The following is a 17,510-nucleotide window of genomic DNA, read 5'->3' as shown; positions in this document are numbered from 1 at the left end:
TTTTGCCCGTTATGATCTATTTCTTTTTTGCATGTGCATTTATCAGTGTTCGTACAACATATTCAATGTGTGCATGCAGTTCATTTCACCCAATCATTTCAAAAACTACATAGTCATTTTCAAAATGTAAACAGTTTTCTAGCATTGCCGGGTTTGTGGCAATGTAGTTCTCTGTTTGTTTGATTTATCAAACGACATATTATATTTTATTGCACCTAGATACTGTATTAGAATAGCTTTTTATTTGGTGCATTTTAGTGATAAACTGATATATCTGCAATGTTTGTTTTTATTATCTGATATTTGCCCATTTTGAGATTAGCAGCCGATACCTGTGCTTGATAATGCACATTTTCTCTTTGAAAAGCTTTTGTGAATTTTATTTACATCTTGCATAAAATAAACGTTCATTTCAAGTTACCAATTTTGTGTATGTCTCATTTACTTTTCATTAAATTGCATCAACGTAGCTGCAATTCATTAAATCGTTCGTATTATTTTAAAATGTATGCATTAATTGATAACATATCGGCCTTTTTCTCGATATGGGAATCTGCCATTTAAAAACGCATATCAGTACACAACTAGTGAATTCCTCTTTTGGTCATGTATTTTGAGTTTTGTTGTATAATTGTGTTTGCATTTTGCACAGTGCCAGAACCTGGGAAAACTGACCACCGTACAGATGGGCCATGATAACTCAGGACTGTATGCTAAATGGCTAGTGGAGTGCGTGATAGTCCGCAATGGGATAACAGGGCACACCTACAAGTGAGTACAACAAATCTCAAATCACCATATTCATATTCATGTTAGACCTTAACTGACTGGAAGACTGTTGCCTAGGTTTCCATGTGGCCGTTGGCTGGGAAAAGGGGTGGATGATGGCAGCTTGGAGAGGATACTGGTGGGCGAGCTGGTGACTAACACGGAGAGTGAGGAAAGAATGTGTCGAACTCCTCCGATGCAGCAATCCCCCGGGATGATGCGACGATTTGTCACCATTTCACCAAACAGCAAACCAAGTGTGTACTTGTATTTCTTTTGTATTTTCAAAGTCATATATGATTTACTCTATAAATTAACTGTAAGGAGGTATTTGCTGTTGTCTCTAGCATATTTCATGTTGTGTACTAGAGTTAAACACGGGCCAGATCCAGGAAGGGGTGGGAGAGGCGATTAATGGCATAGTCAAACACTTCCATAAGCCAGAAAAAGAGGTAAGGACTGTAGTTTTTTCACATCTCATCTCTGAATGTAAAGGGATCTACAGAGATCTTTGAAGTTGAAATGTTAATGACAATACCTCATATGGATGAACTATTCCTGTCCTGTCATAGAGAGGAAGCCTCACATTGCTTCTCTGTGGAGAGTATGGTTTGGTGTGGGCTCTTGAGCAGGTGTTTCAGCATGGCTTCAAGTCACCACGCCTCTTCAAGAACGTCTTCATATGGGACTTTCTAGGTAACAAATACTGTTGAAGTCCTAAGAAGTTTCCTAATTCTTATTGGTGGTGTTTGCTAAAGCCTAAAGCCCAAAGTATACTTCAGTTAGATGTGAACGCTAGACGTCTGCCTACAGGATGCGTGATGCAAACTCTCTGAATGGGCAGTATGTGCATGCACCTGAATTATTTGCACTAAAATGCCAGGGTGTGCATCGTGCAACATAGCGAGTACCTCCCTCCTTGCCAGGTTGGGAACAACCACATGACTTCCCCATAACAAACTGTTCTTATGCACAGATAGCTCATGATTGCACATGACAAAAGGCTTGAAACAGCTGTCCGTTACATTGGTGGCCATCCATGTAGAACCCAGCGCAATACTCGTGACATGATGGGGTCCTTGAGTGTCAGGGCAGCAATTTTGTCAGCATGCATGGGGGCATCATGGGGCATATTGTTACATATCCAGTAACAATAATTCCAAGGGTGGTGGCGTAATTATGGCAAGTGCAGGTAAGGGGCAAGCGGCTCAGGGCATCAGCATTTCCGATCTGTTATCCAGGTCTGTAGCACAACTCGTAGTCATAAGCCCAGAGTATCACACTTAAGCATAACATACATGGTGACAGAACTGAAGGCATTGGCTTAGAGTGGTGTAGTAGGCCCAGTAAGGGTTTATGGTCAGTGAAAATCGCAAAATGACAGCCTGCAAGAACTTTCTGACAGCAAAAATGAACGCCAATGCCTCCATATCAATCTGAGCATAATTCCTTTCTGTGGGAGTCCTGTTCTGGAAGCAAAAAAAGATGGTCCCTTCCTGGCCATGACGTTGCTGTCATGAAGAAGCACTAGAAGAAGATGTAATTCCCGCTAAACAGCTGGAGACGGATGTGGAAAAAACAACTGCGGACATGTACGTCAAGAGGGCATGTGTTAGGAGGTCAGGAGAGACCTGCTTTTGTATAACTCAAGACTGAAGGAGTATAAAGTCATCTTTATGGGTCTTATGTAAAGATAAATTGTCCAGTCTCTCATAGCAGTCCTAGCAACCATCTGTGTATGCTCGCATGGTCCAATTAAGTATACTTTGAAAGGCTAGCATTCGACTGTACGTGGACGCTAAGCTTTCGTGTCAAACCGAAGTATACTTTGGGCTTATGTATTACACTGTGTTCTAACCAGATGCCACACGATAAGATATAGGCCTACATTTAAGAAGGGACCCCAGGCATATCTAGATACCACAGTATCATAGAGACTTGGGGGTGGGCTCTTTTGACTTGGGCCAGTGAGAACACGCAAGAAACTGCTTAAATATGTGCTAAAAACCACCTTGCACCTATGTGCAAACATCACTAGTATTTTTGTACTGTAAATCTAGCCTCTTCTTTTCCAGACGATTCCTAAATCGTTTGTTTACATGCTTAATTCCCATAGAAAAAGCTCAAGTGTACTTTGAAAGTGTGGAGCAGAGCCAGATGACCCAGGATGAGAACTGGCAGATGAGGGTGCGACATTTCTGCCATTTCATGCGTGCCATCAACAGCACACCCAGAAACATCGGCAAAGATGGGAAGTTTCAGATGCTAGTGTGTCTCGGAGCCAGGTTTGTCATTAACTGTTTACTTTAATGTAACAGAGCAGTACCTCTAATATTCATTGGATGCATTACGGGGCAGCTGTGTCTCAGGTGGTAGAGAGGGTTGTCCATTAATCGCAGGGTCGACTCCACATGCCGAAGTGTCCAGCTCTGCCGTCATTGGTGTGTGAATGTGTGTGTGAATAGGAGAATGAGACGCAGTGTAAAGCGCTTTGAATACCACTAAGGTTAAAAAGGTGCTATATAAGTGCAGACCATTTACCATTTTACCATTTATCATTATAAATTTACAGTCCTCAAACATATGATCTCAAGATGAAGTGTGTATATTTTAATTTTTCACCCTCGCATTTCAAAACCATGTCATTTCTTTGTTTCTTATGCAGAATAAAATGTTTTCAGATAAAATCTTGACATCCGTTGCATTTCGAGTGTTCTTGTTCACAATGGCTCGCATGTTCACGTGAAAACTTGCGTTACGCTTAAAACAAATATGCAAAAACAGGACTACATTTATAACACTTTTAAGCTTTATAGTGAGGCACTATCAACTGCCATTATATAGAGAAGTCGAGCCACAATATTCATTAAAATATCAGCTTTAGTGTTCTTTTGATTCAAATAGTTTCCAATGTAAAAACGTAATAAGGTTTCTTACCAGATGTTGTTTTGTTGCCGTTTCTCCCAAAGACAAACTTCGCTGTGATCGGCTCCATGTTGTTTTGACACATGACTCCGTACGTTAAAAGTTTAACCCTTTACTGACAGCACAGAGTCTCCTGAATGGAGGTAACTCGAATTATGCCTTGCGTATAGCGATGCCAAAATACTACGTCCATGCAGGTTTACGTGGAGTCGCACCAGGTTATACTCTGGGTCCACTGCAATTCCCTTCCCTCTCTTATTATTTTTTTTGGGCGGGGGTTTGGGGGGGTTTGAGAAATTTGAAATTCAGTCATTCATTCATTCACATATGTTCAGTGTTGATATTATTTTTGTCTTTCTGCTTGATCCCCAGAGATCACCTGCTTCACCACTGGATATCACTCCTCGCCGAGTGTCCAATCACAGCACAGATGTATGAGGACGCAGCTCTCCTAAAGGACCATTCTCTGGTGAACTCTCTGATTCGAGTGCTACAGACTCTGCAAGAATTCAATATCACTCTGGAGGCTTCTCTCGTCAAAGGGATCGGTATATAAAATCATCTAAAAATAGAACCAACACAAAGTTCAGCGGGGACCATGGACTATCTAACGTTTTGTTTATTACATGAAGAGACTTGAACAAGAGAACTAAACCTGGCTTATGTTAAAGCTACTGTCACGTTTGCCATATAATAAGTGCAATGAGCCTTTTCAAATGTCATGATTTTTATCAATAATGCTACTGTTTGACATCAGCATATGTCTATTTTGATCCACACTTTTCACAAAAAGTGAAAAACCCAATCTGTGCTATACCGTTTTATTGAAAGCTCAATATTTTTCGTTGTTGTTGTGAACTGCTGACAATGGCTATATTTAAAAGTAAGAAAAACTGTTATTATATTTTCAAAGAAGGACAGTGTTATTTTGATATGTCGGTCAGGTTGCTTGCTCTGTGCTATTATCTAATCCATTCTGTCACAATGCAGAGTTTGAAGCAATTGATGTAGAAGTATGCTTTATAAGTATAACATGGGGAATTCCTATTTTTACTTAAAAAAAAAAAAAAAAAAAGAAAAAAAAGAGAGAGATATAAGATTGGAAAGATATGGAAAACTAGAAAAACGCTCTTGATTTTGTAATAATGCCAGGGGCTTGTCCAATTTTGGGGGGATGTGACCTGGAAATGTTTTTGTGGGATTTAACCTATAACCAAGTCATTTTTAAAAATATAATGGTTGTCTATGATCAAAGACATGATTTGTTAAAGTGATGTACAAACATCTTAATTAGACTGTAAAAAAGAAAAGCAATAAATACAGATTGATGCGTTTCATCATATAACCAATTTCAGCCACCTTGTACTACTGGCTTGTTGTAACCTTTTTCTTAAATCCCCAGAAAACATTTAACCAAGGTTTTCAAAGCATTCCCCATCTATTCCGCCTTAAGTCTTGACTGTGGCCAATTGTAAAGCAACATTCAGAGTTGAATTAAATTGCAATTTAAATATATTGTGACAGTCCCTCCCCTTAGTTAAACCCCAGCGGCTCCTTTGTTTCTGCTATGCAATATTTACAGCCCCAAAAACTCTTTAGTTACTGAATACTGATGAAATTGTTTTAAAGTGTAGCATCATTTTTAGTCAGGACATAAATGAGAAAAGCACAAAGGCTGACATTCATGTGCCAATTTCATCATGACTGTTCTGGTACCTGTGCAAACACAGCTGGCATGAGCATTCTGGGAGTTTTTTTCTTGTGTTTTATCTCTTGATACATTTATAGACAAAGCATTGTAATGTAGTGTTAAATATTGTACAACCGTGTACAGTGTATAAAATGTATTATGAGTGACAATTCAACATGGTTGTGATGCTTCAATCAGACCTGTATAAATGGCATTCAGAAAGCACAAAATCAGTATATTGTGAAATATTGTGGCTTATTTATAATCACTTTTGACATTTTAAGATTAATACCCCTTAAAAAGTTCTGTTGTGGTAACATGGTAGATTGATTGAATCATATGGTAATTCCATGATACTTTGGTATACACCTTGAGATGCGAGTCATTTCACTGATTACGAAAATGTAAATCTTTGAATGTCGTTTGGATACATGGCTATGGAAGTCCGTTTCCGCCACATCTGGAAAACCAATATTGTGCTTTGAAAAGTCATATTTTGAGATACAAAGTCAGTATGAGATACTACAATCAAAGTTTAGATAAAAAGTCAAAATTATAAGATCATAATTCATCATTATTATGAGATTAAACGTCATTGTAACTATAAAATTGTGACTATCTCTTAATTATGACTATCCCATAAAAACGTTTCTCACAATTGAGTCAAGTCATTTTAATTTGTATAGCGCTTTTCACAACACATTGTTTCAAACCAGCTTTACAGAAAATCTAAAATATTGTGCATTGAAAAGTAATAATTATGAGATACAAAGTCAATTACAAAATAAGCCATGTTTTGTGATATAAAGTCATACATAAACATAATTTAAATAAAAAGTCACAATTATGAGATAAAAAGCACAAATTATGCGGTAAAAAGTTAATTACAAGATAAGAAATATTTTTCAGATACAATAATTATGAGAAAAAAAGTAAAATTATGAGATCATAAATCATAATGTCTAAGTAATAATTTTTATAAAACATTATGACTCATAATTATGACATAGTTTCTCACAATTATGACTTAAATATATTGTGCACTGGTAAGTCATGACTATCAGACAAAGTCAATTACAAAATAAGTCATATTTCTTAGATATTTGACTAAGAAAAAGTCAAAACTATGAGATAAAAAGTCATAATTATGAGAAAAAATTAATAATTATGAGTTAAAATGTCAAAATAATGAGATAAAGTCATAATTATGAGTTAAAAAGTCAAAACTATGAGATAAAACGTCATAATAATAGATTGAGGTATTACATTTCGATTAAATAATTATTTTTTATTTATTTATAAAACATATGCATGGAGGAATTATTCACAATAAGTTAAATAACATGCATTTAGAAAATAGATAAGGTGAATTTTCATTTCATGCCGACTTTAAAATGGCAAAAGAGGGGAGATCAGCGATTGGTTAGGTTAATGTTCAAACTTGGCCTCTACGCTCCTTATATGGTCTTCCTGCTCCGGGCAAACCCCTTTACTCACTGTTTTTACGCTGGCTCCGCCCCCGCCATTCATCGGTGTGTAGCCGTAGTAAGGCATGCGCAGTGCGGACGAGTAAAATAGACGGAATTCAAAGTTTCTGACGGTAAGTCCTTTGTTATTATTGCAAATTAAATGTGCGAATGCAATAGAGGTTTATACATGTATATACAGCCAGTCTTGGAGTTAGTACCGTGTTGTATGAGTGATGTTATAAGTTTTACAAAGCGGTTATTTACATCAACAATGGGGCTTCGCGCGCATGGATGTGGAGCGTGGCATGGTCGCGTGCTAACTGGCTAGCTGTTATTGTTAATGGATTGTGGGAAACGCGTTTTGGCGCACTCTCTCTCTCTCTCACTCTATAGGCGAGACTGTAGCTTTACAATCGTATAGTAATATAATCAAATATGCACGATTTGTTGCTTAAAACAACTTTCCGAAGGATTTATTTAAGAACGTGTGCAAATGTTAGCCTAGTTTTAAGAAAGCTCCCCATCATCTACAGTTTTTGTCTCTGGTTTCCATGGACGCATAATGCTTTACCCAGTATGCCTAAACAAATAGAACATATGATTTAGCGTTTCATTTATCAGTGCATGTCAAACGAGACTCTATTTCCCTTCAAATCGTTTATAATTTATCAAGTCTTTGTGAATGAGTCGTAGTGTGTCTCGTTATTCGGTTATTCAGACGTGCACGCTTTGTTATTGACTTGTCGCGCGCGCCATGCATAAGCACGATTTCGTGAGTTAGTAATGTGTTCCTGTGTGTTTTCACGACTTCTGTATTTTCTATTTTCATGTCCAAACATTTGAAAAAGGCGTTGTACTTTCGATTTAACAACTTTTGTGTCGCTAACATCACCCTCATCATAAGATCCTTGAGGAATTGTATTAATCTGAAACGAACCCTTAATTAAATGATGAAAAGGAGTTCCACTATAACCAATAGGATCTAGAGGAAATTCCTGTTTGAACGCATTAGAATTGGTTTTAGATATGATAGCATTTTCAAACATATTTCAGTGCACCCGTGCAAATATATTTATGATGCTGTGCTTCTATGTTCAAGCATTTTTAAATAGTTTTTCTTCTCTTACTGTCTGTAAATAAACATCTATCGTGTGAAAGGTAAAGCGCAAATCTATTGTCAAACATCAGAAGTAGGTCAATGCAACAGACGCGACAGATGCATGAAACAAACATGCATGCTTTTACCCAGTGTGTGTCTGGCGCGAGCGTGTGTTTCGTCGTCTCCTTATAACTTATGCACCATATTAATCTTTTTATTTTTTATTAAACTGTCAAGTGTGAGACCTGAATAATTGTTGTGACCTCCCCCTTTTATAACCCGCGCAAAATGAGCTCGGGAGCTTTGTTTTGATAATGTTCTCCTCATTTCATTTCTAGAGCCAATAAAGATGTTCGGCTTTCATAAATCGAAGATTTACCGCAGTAACGACGGTTGTTGTATTTGCAAAACCAAGTCGTCCAGTTCTCGATTCACAGACAGCAGTAGATACGAGGAAAACTTCAGACTCTGCTTTGGGTGAGTAGCGCATTCCCCTGTCATGGGCTTCTGTAAACACTGCTTTTATCCCTCCTTGTTAAAGTAAATCAGATTTAAGTGCTATCATAATATGGAGTAATTCCTCAAACGGGCATTGTATAAGAATACATTTGGTGTCAAATGAGTAAATATGGAATGAAGAGAAATAATATAAAGTTATATGGCAACACAATAAGGTTTCATTCGTTATCATTAATGCATTAAATACCATGAACTAAAAATTAATGATTTTTACTACATTTATTAATCTTTGTTGTTAAATAGTTTATACAAATACAATTGTTAGTTCATAGTGAATTACCTTATGTAAATATACAATGTTTGATAATTTTTTTATTTCTATATGTTCAAATATATATAATTGTTTATATTATAAATACTTAAATAATTATTTATATATATAATTTTTTTATATAAAATATTTAGAATGTATACAATTATTATATATAAAATAATGAAAATATAAATTATTTGTATATAAAATTAGAGTGTGTGTATGTATATATATATATATATATATATATATATATATATATATAATAAATGATTTTTATACATAAAATAATACATGTATATATATTATATATAAAATATAATATCTAGCATTTGTTGTATATGTAATAATTTGACATGTATAGAACATTATTTTGTTTATAAAATATTTTATATATTATATAATGTGTTTTATATGTAAAATAGGTTTTGATATGCTTCATTATTTTATATATAATTGAATATATTATAAATATTTTATATAAAATATTAATAATATATAACATTTATTATATATAAAATAATGAAGTATATACAAATAATTTATTTTATATATATATATATATATATATATATATATAATAAATGTGTTTTAAATGATTTTATATATAACATTTCTTATATATGAAATAATACTAATTTCTGATCTAATCTGATTTATTTGACACTAAGAGGGTTCTTGTACATTTTTCAGTTCCTGTTCACATCAGATTATGAGTTTAGGGATACAATTATGCACATATTTATGATTTATATATATGTGCCACCAGCCAAAAGTTTTGAAACACTCGTTTGACATTTTTCTCATGATCTTAAACATCTTTTGATCTGAAGGTGTATGCTTAAATGTTTGAAATTAGTTTTGTAGTAAAATATAATAATGCTACCATATTAATTTAATTATAAAACTAAAATGTAATAATAAAAAAAAGGTTTTGAAATTGATGACTTTGACCAAATATTAAAGAAAAGCAGCCAATAAGAGCCCAACATAGACGGGAACTCTTTCAATACTGTTTAAAAGCATCCCAGGGTGAAACCTCAAGAAGTTGGTTGAGAAAATGTCTGCAAATTTTAGGCAAAGTGTGAGGAATTTGAAGATGCTAAAATATAACACAGTTTTGATTTATTTTAGATTTTTTTTTTAGCCACAACATAATTTTCTGTTTCATTTCTGATATTCATTAGATTTCATGACTTTACTATTCTAAAATGTGAAAAAAAAAATATAATAAAAAATGAGTGTCTATCTATCTATATATATATATATATTAGTTGTGCAAAATATGAGCAAAAATGTGAAAAATAGTGTTTATTGTTTATCCTTTTGATCTTTCATTCAAAATAGTCATCAAAATCTAACCTTTAATTGAAGTTAAGTAATTGAAAATAGCTAAAGCATTGAAAATACCAATTTCCACCATCATGGCAATAATTGAGAAGTGCCAATCAACTGGAGATGTTACGTATCGGCCTGAAAGAGGACGTATGTCTATATTGTTTCCACACGGTCAGGAGGATGGTTCGAGTGTCCAAAAATTCTCCAAGGATCACAGCTGGAGAATTTCAGGAATTAGTTGTGTCTTGCGGTCAGAAAGTCTCCAAAACTAGAATCATACAATCTACTTCACAACAAGTTGTTTGGGGGTTTCAAGAAAAAAGCCGCTGCTTTCATCCAACAACAAACTCAAGCATCTTCAGTTTGCCAAACACCACTAGAACTTCAAATGGCAACGGTTTCCATGGTCAGATTAAACAAAAATGGAGGTTTCTGGCAATAAACACCAGCGATGAGTTTGGCGCACACGGGGGGGGTAGATATATGGATAAGTATCTCATGCCCACGGTTAAATATGGTTGTGGGGCTGTTTTTATGCCAGAGGTCCAGGACATCTTGTTCAGATACATGGCATCATGGACTCTATCAAATACCAACAGATAAAAAAATCAAAAACTGATTGCCTCTGCCAGAAAGCTTACAATGGGCTGTGGTTGGATCTTCCAACAGGACAATGCCATGGCCATCCCAGTCCCCTGACCTGAACCCCATAGAAAACGTGTGGTGCACTGAAGAGGAGAGTCCACCAGCATGGTCCTCTGAATTTGAAGGATCTGGAGAGATTCTGTATGGAGGAATGGTCTCAGATCACTTGCCAGGTGTTCTCCAACCTCATTTGGCATTATAGGAGAAGACTCAGAGCTGTTATCTTGGCAAAGGGAGGTTGCAAAAAGTATTGAATAAAAGGGTGCCAATAATTGTGCTTCACATATTTGACAAAAATATTTGTTTTTTGATAAAAACTTGTGTTTGGAATATCTAGTTGAGGATATACTTTTGTGAATATTTTGAATGAAAGACCAAAAATATGAACAATAAGGATGTATTTTTCACAGCCTTTTCACATATTTACCAAGGGTGCCAATATTTTTGGCCACCACTACAGTGCACATGCAGCGTATGTGGCCATACAGTGCATTCAGAAAGTATTCAGACCCCTTAATTTGTTTCACATTTTGTTGTTGCATCCTTATGCTAAAATGCTTTCAATTATTATTTTTTCCCCACACCAATCTACACTCCATACCCCATAATGACACAAAGCAAAACCCAGGTTTTTTATATCTTTGCCAATTTATTAATAAGAAAAAACTGAACTCTCACATTGGCATAAGTATTCAGACCTTTAACTCAGTACTTTGTTGAAGCACGTTTGGCAGCGATTACAGCCTCAAGTCTCGCTCGCATCACAAGTTTTGCACACCTGGATTTGGGGATTTTCTGCAATTGTTCTTTGCAGATCCTCTCAAACTCTGTCAGGTTGGATGGGTACTGTCGGTGGACAACCATTTTCAGGTCTCTCCAGAGATGTTCGATTTGGGTTCAAGTCCAGGCTCTTGCTGGGCCACTCAAGGATATTCACAGAGTTGTCCCTAAGCCACTTTTGCGTTGTCTTGGCTGTGTGCTTAGGGTCATTGTCCTGTTGGAAGGTGAACCTTCTACCCAATCTGAGGTCCTGAGTACTCTGGACCAGGTTTTCATTAAGGATATCTCTGTATTTTGCTGCGTTCAGCTTTCCTTCAACCCTGACCAGTAGGGTTGCAGCGGTATACCGGTTTCACGGTATACCACGGTTTTGAAAATTGATGGTTATCGTACCATGTACATTTGCTTATCTACGGTATTGAGAAAAAAATGCAATTGGACGGAGAATCTCACATGTGTGTGCGCATCTCCTTTCCTCGTTGTCTGCCTGACTTGTCAACTTGCGACACACACACACACACATGCAGCTGAGAAAATGTCAGAGAGAAAGAACAACGCCATGTTCTCCCATTGAAGATATTTCGGCGGCCGCCCAAGTGATAGACTATTTAAGACTGCCGAGGCAGATTTAATGATAATCTTGCAAACAGCTAAAGCAGACATGGGCAATTTACGGCCCGAGGGCTGGATCAGGCCCTCCACATGGTTTGATGTGGCCCGCAGCTCATTTATCGTAAAAGCGTTTTATTTTTCATTGGATTTTTCAGTTAACTTGCATTGGGACGTCACGCGTCTCCACAAGCGTTTTAACACGCTCAGGGTTGCCAAATAAGAGACGAAACACCCCCAGTTTGAGATTTATACTTGAGCAAATTGGAAATATTCCGCCTAATGTAATACTTATTTTGTGCAATCTGGCAACCATGCACGTCTCGCTTTCTCCTTTGAACAAATTTAGCGACCTGTAGTGCAATATTCTGCTCAAGGAAAAGTGTTATAGGGCTACTCCGTGTCCATTCTTGAGGCTGCTTTTGATGTTTGGTGCTACTAATTTTGCAGGTAAACCTTCTCAGTGATTAAATTAATTATATAAGTAGATCTCGGCATCATTGACACATGGAGAGGTAATCATTGACATGCAAAACCATCCAGGAGACCCGCATCATGACACTTTTAGCATGTAAACAGCATTTTTAAAAAAAAAAAAAACACAAGTAAACCCGCCTGCTTTGCAACAAACATGAAAAGTTAATATTTGTTTTTTTATTAAAACAGACCCCTGATGTAGAGAGTGTTAAATTGAATGATAAATTAACAGGGAAGTAAATAAATAAATGTATAAGCTCAGCTTTATTCCGTTTTTTAATGCCTGATTGAAAAGTATCTATCTTTGTAGAGCAATAAAATACTTCAGGCAGTTGCAGAATAGTATCACTAGTCACAGATACACTTCAATTGAGTACAAAACTATTTCTGGGCTTAAAAAAACAAATCAATGCAGAACATTGTATCTCAAAAGTAATACAATGTGGCCCCCCATGCACTACTTACAGCCCGATGTGGCCCCTTAAACAAAATAGTTTAAAAATATTAATAATTACACACCATCACCTTTACAAATTTGTTCCAGGATTTTACATGCTATCTTTTTTTACGCATACTTCAATAAAATAAATGGTTTCAATTATAATAAAGTGTTTGCTCAAAAATAAATAACCCTTCTGTTTTCACTGATAATACTAATTGTGTGAAACCCTGACATTTTCTGAGACTGTTATAATACCATGAAAATCTCAAACCGTTGCAACTGACCAGTCGCTGCCGCTGAAAAACACCCCCACAGCATGATGCTACCACCACCATGCTTCACCATTGGGATGGTATTGCGCAGGTGATGAGAGGTTTCCTTCATACATGATGCTTGGAATTGAGGGCAAACAGTTCAATCTTTGTTTCATCAGACCAGGGAATCTTGTTTCTCACATTTTGAGAGTCCTTTAGGTGCTTTTTTTGTTTTGCTTTCTTACACTGAGGAGAGGCTTCTGTCTGGCCACTCTGCCATAAAGCCCAGATCGGTTGAGCGTCGCAGTGATGGTTGTCCTTCTGCAAGTTTCTCCCATCTCCACACATGATCTCTGGAGCTCAACCAGAGTGACCATGGGGTTCTTGGTCACCTCTCTTACCAAGGGCCTTCTCCCCTGAAGAGAAACATCTCAAAGATGATTCAGAGCAAAGGGTCTGAATACTTATGTCAATGTGATATTTCTGTTTTTTTATTTTTAATACATTTTCAAAGTAATCAAAAATCTTGTTTTTGCTGTGTCGTTAATTGGGTGTTGAGTGTAGATTGTGTATAAATGTGAAAAAAATTAAATAATTTAAAGCATTTTAGCATAATGCTGTAACAACAAAATGTGACAATGAAGGGGTTTGAATACATTCTGAATGCACTGTGTGTATTTGTGTGTGTGTGTATATATATATATATATATATATATATATATATATATATATATATATATATATAAATAAATAAACATACATACAAAGTTTTAGGCACTGGTGAAAAATGTTGCATAGTGAGGATGTCTTCAAATATAATGCCATAATTTGTTTTCATATTTCAAAGTCTAGTAAACATAAAAAAAGCTCAATCAATATTTGGTGTGACCAACTTTGCCTTCAAAACCGCACCAATTCTCCTAGGGACAACTGGACACAGTTTTTCTTGGTTATTGGCATATTGGATGTTCCAAGCATCTTGGAGAATTTGCCACAGTTCTTTTATATGTTTAGGCTGTCTCAATTGTTTCTGTCTCTTCATGTAATCCCAGACTGACTCAATGTTCAGTGGGGGGGGGCTTTGTGGTGCCATGCCATCTGTTGCAGGGCTACACGTTCTTCTATTCCATTTGCAGAAATAATATTTGTATAATATGTATATTACCTATTGACACTACAGCTAAAGATATAAATATCCATCTTAAGACAAATGTTTTTGTTAAACACCTTATGTGCCTAAGACTTTTGCACAGTACCGTATATATCTCCAAGGTTTATTTGATTCTTAAAAGGTTCTTATATGAGCACTTTAGTATTGGTTCCAAATTCTGAACGAAATTCCGTTGGCATTCCAAAGATTTCAAATCGAATTGCTTTGTCACATCACCGTTTATACTAGTTTATTGGTGGATGAAAATCTTTGAGTGCATGCTCTAAAAATATTGCAGTGATGTAGTGACGTATAAAAATAAGAAGAAACAAATTGCAATATGCGTACATGGTGTACAATGTGTTCAAATATGTATTCACAATATACTCGTAATACATAATGTACACACTATGCAATTACAAATGCACAAGTTCTTTAAGTAAATATTTGTTGTGACAAGGCAATACTTTTAATGTTCAAACTATCTTATCATTCCAGTCATTGAACACATTCACTTCTGTTTTCATTTACTATCATTTATGTTGCAACATTTGTTTCTCAGTCTGTCTGAGGATAGAGTTGGAGACATCTGCAATGCTTGTGTACTGCTGGTAAAACGCTGGAAGAAATTACCACACGGGTCAAAGAAGAACTGGAACCATGTATGTCTTCATACCCTTTCTCCTTTGTTTAACTGGAATCATACAGTACTTTCAGAAAGCCTGATGCATGTTTGTTTTTTATGCAAGGTGGTGGATGCAAGAGCAGGACCTGGCTTCAAGCTCACCAAACCCAAGAAAGTGAAAAACATTGAAGGAAAGAAGAAAAGTAAACTGAAAAAGCTTCATAAATTCAAACGACAAAGTGTGTCCACTTTTACCTGAATTGCACTCATAATTTTCATTTAAAAAGTCTTGTAGGTGGCATGCTAATATGTTTGACATTTTCCTAATCTATAATTTTATAGATTCAGATGCCCACAGCACCACATCCAGTATGTCTCCCTCTCAGTCTCCCAGCCACAGTAATCAGTCTGATGATGGATCGGACATTGAGACCAAACAGAGACGTCCTAACCCATCTGGATTTTCCTTTCTTGACCTGTCCTACTGGAAAAGGTATTTCTCTTTACCAAAGCATGTTTAAGGAATTGTTCACCCAAAAGTGAAAGGTCTCACCATAATCTCAATACTTTGTAGGCAAAAGGTGTGCTGTGGGATTGTCTACAAAGGGCGTTTTGGAGAGGTGATCATTGATCCTCGACTTTTCAAGCCCTGCTGTAACAGCAAGAAGCGCCCCGCTCTGGCATCTTCCTCGGACTCTCCGATCTCTCAATCACTTCCTCCGCCTCTTCCAGAGGATGTGAAGGAGGCGTGGTGATCAGCCGATTGCATCCACCAAACTGTCTCATTGAGGCCCTCATAGCTTTGTCTCCAGTGGTAGACTCTGATATCTTCCCCTTGTTAGATAACTGTATGAGTTGAGTTTTTTTTTTACCCCCTGCTTTGTATTTTTTTACGACTCTTTTGTAAAATGTAAGTTTTGTACCTTTTTTTTATAAAACAGAAAAGGGAAAAAAAGGGCATTAGGAAATATTTATAGCTCAGAGTTGGGGCATTTGATGTAATCCATTGGTTTTTTTTTTTTTATCACTGTAAAATATTTTAGTTTAGGAGTTACCAGTGTTTGTAAATATAATCTTATTTTCCATTCTAGTGCACCAAAAGGCTTCTGTTTGGCATTTACTTTCACGAATTACAGATGAAATTATGTAAAGTGCTGTATCTAGCATTATAGCCAAGGCATTAATGAGATGGGTGTCGTTTTAAGCAAGTCTTTAAGCAAATGCAGTCTTCTGCTCAGATTCCGATCGTAAACTGTGGTTTATTATATTACAGAAATTAATTTTTGACTTTGGCACAATATTCACAATGTGAATACACCTCAGCTTTTGGTCTGTAATATGGATATGTGCTTATAAAATATATTTTTTTTTTTTTTCCTGGTTTGATAGATATTTCTCAAAATTGTTACGGGTTGGTAAATCTTTAAAACTAAGATGTAAAAATACATTCTCAGAGTGTTTAAACTGTTATTTATACAATGGAATACAAAAGCATGCACAGTGTATTTGTAGGCATGATCAGTCTTTTTTTAAATGTTTATGTTTGTGTTTTTAGCATGTGAGCGTGCTATAATACGGATAGGATGAATGATGAATTTATGACCTGGCTTTACACTGTTTTTCACCATGTTGTCTACTAGTTCCACTATGTATTGGACACTAAAGGTAATTTATCAAAGATGAATTGTACAGCCAGTCTTTCAGCCTTGTTGTTTTTACTGCAGCTTTTTAAATATTTTGGATTTTCCTTTTTTATTGTTTGTATTTTAGCAGTTAAATTTCCTTCAGAATGATAGAATAGCTGTTTTTAAATTAAATAGAATTGATTCAGTAGTTTAGCAATATTGTAGAGTTTTCCAATTGGATTTGAAAGTACACAGGATTTTGGTTGTACTAATTTCATTGTATTATTTGAATGTTTGTTTTTATTCACCAGCAATTTTCTGAGTCGGCAGTATCGTTGACTCAAAGCTCTCTTGTTTTGAAAACACATGAGAGAAATTATAAAATGTCAATAAAGTTCAGGGAATTTTTTTAACTATTAATTAGGCACATTCTCAATGTTAATGTGCCTTACCAGAGATTTAGATGATCGTTTCATTACATTAATTTGTCGGGGTTTTTTTTTAACTTATGCTATTTATTCAAAGCTGTCTGTACAATTGATGCTGTAAAGAAGTTTTGTGCACTTTCTGTTTTTATACTTTTTTTACTATTGATATTTTGTATCTCAATTTTCTTCACATTGGTATTTTCATAAAACCTATTAAGTATTTTCTCTTGTCAGTTTGTGTGTCGTAGGAGGGGAGTGGAAGAACAGAAATGAAGGAATGTATTTTAGATTTAAAAATGTAAATATTTTGCATGCATAATACATCAGATTACATTAGATAATAAGGACATTCACGCTTGTTTTGCTTTTTGAAAACTAGGTGGCGCCAAACATGTTACAATACTGTAGATTTGT

At 35.8% G+C, this 17,510-nt stretch overlaps 2 protein-coding genes across 5 annotated transcripts in view; both read left to right on the top strand.

Moving 5' to 3' along the window:
* Nucleotides 1-5,988, top strand: part of LOC127657824 (DENN domain-containing protein 5A-like) — a 62,987-nt gene extending 56,999 nt beyond the window's left edge. For 2 of the 3 annotated variants that reach the window (XM_052146759.1, XM_052146766.1), the window contains 6 exons: nt 653-771; nt 847-1,025; nt 1,138-1,220; nt 1,341-1,464; nt 2,885-3,053; nt 4,066-5,987. In XM_052146759.1, coding sequence (XP_052002719.1) covers nt 653-771; nt 847-1,025; nt 1,138-1,220; nt 1,341-1,464; nt 2,885-3,053; nt 4,066-4,249 — 858 coding nt within the window. In that variant the 3' untranslated portion in view covers nt 4,250-5,987. Of the gene's footprint in view, nt 1-652; nt 772-846; nt 1,026-1,137; nt 1,221-1,340; nt 1,465-2,884; nt 3,054-4,065 lie in introns of all 3 variants that reach the window. The other variant, XM_052146750.1, reaches the window with a different exon arrangement.
* A 938-nt stretch (nt 5,989-6,926) lies between these two features.
* On the top strand, nt 6,927-17,277 carry sinhcafl (SIN3-HDAC complex associated factor, like). Of its 2 annotated transcripts, none has more exons than XM_052146789.1 (6): nt 6,927-6,983; nt 8,290-8,428; nt 14,981-15,080; nt 15,168-15,246; nt 15,386-15,536; nt 15,618-17,277. In XM_052146789.1, exons 2-6 carry the CDS (start codon nt 8,301-8,303, stop codon nt 15,796-15,798), a joined length of 639 nt encoding a protein of 212 aa, XP_052002749.1. In that variant the 5' UTR covers nt 6,927-6,983; nt 8,290-8,300; the 3' UTR covers nt 15,799-17,277. The 2 variants fall into 2 exon arrangements, with proteins under 2 accessions (XP_052002749.1, XP_052002740.1); XM_052146780.1 differs by having other exon boundaries at nt 15,168-15,282.
* Nucleotides 17,278-17,510: the final 233 nt, after the last annotated feature.

This window comes from Xyrauchen texanus, chromosome 2, assembly GCF_025860055.1.
Source record: "Xyrauchen texanus isolate HMW12.3.18 chromosome 2, RBS_HiC_50CHRs, whole genome shotgun sequence".
Taxonomy (NCBI): domain Eukaryota; kingdom Metazoa; phylum Chordata; class Actinopteri; order Cypriniformes; family Catostomidae; genus Xyrauchen; species Xyrauchen texanus.
This window is presented reverse-complemented; position numbering and strand designations above follow the sequence as displayed.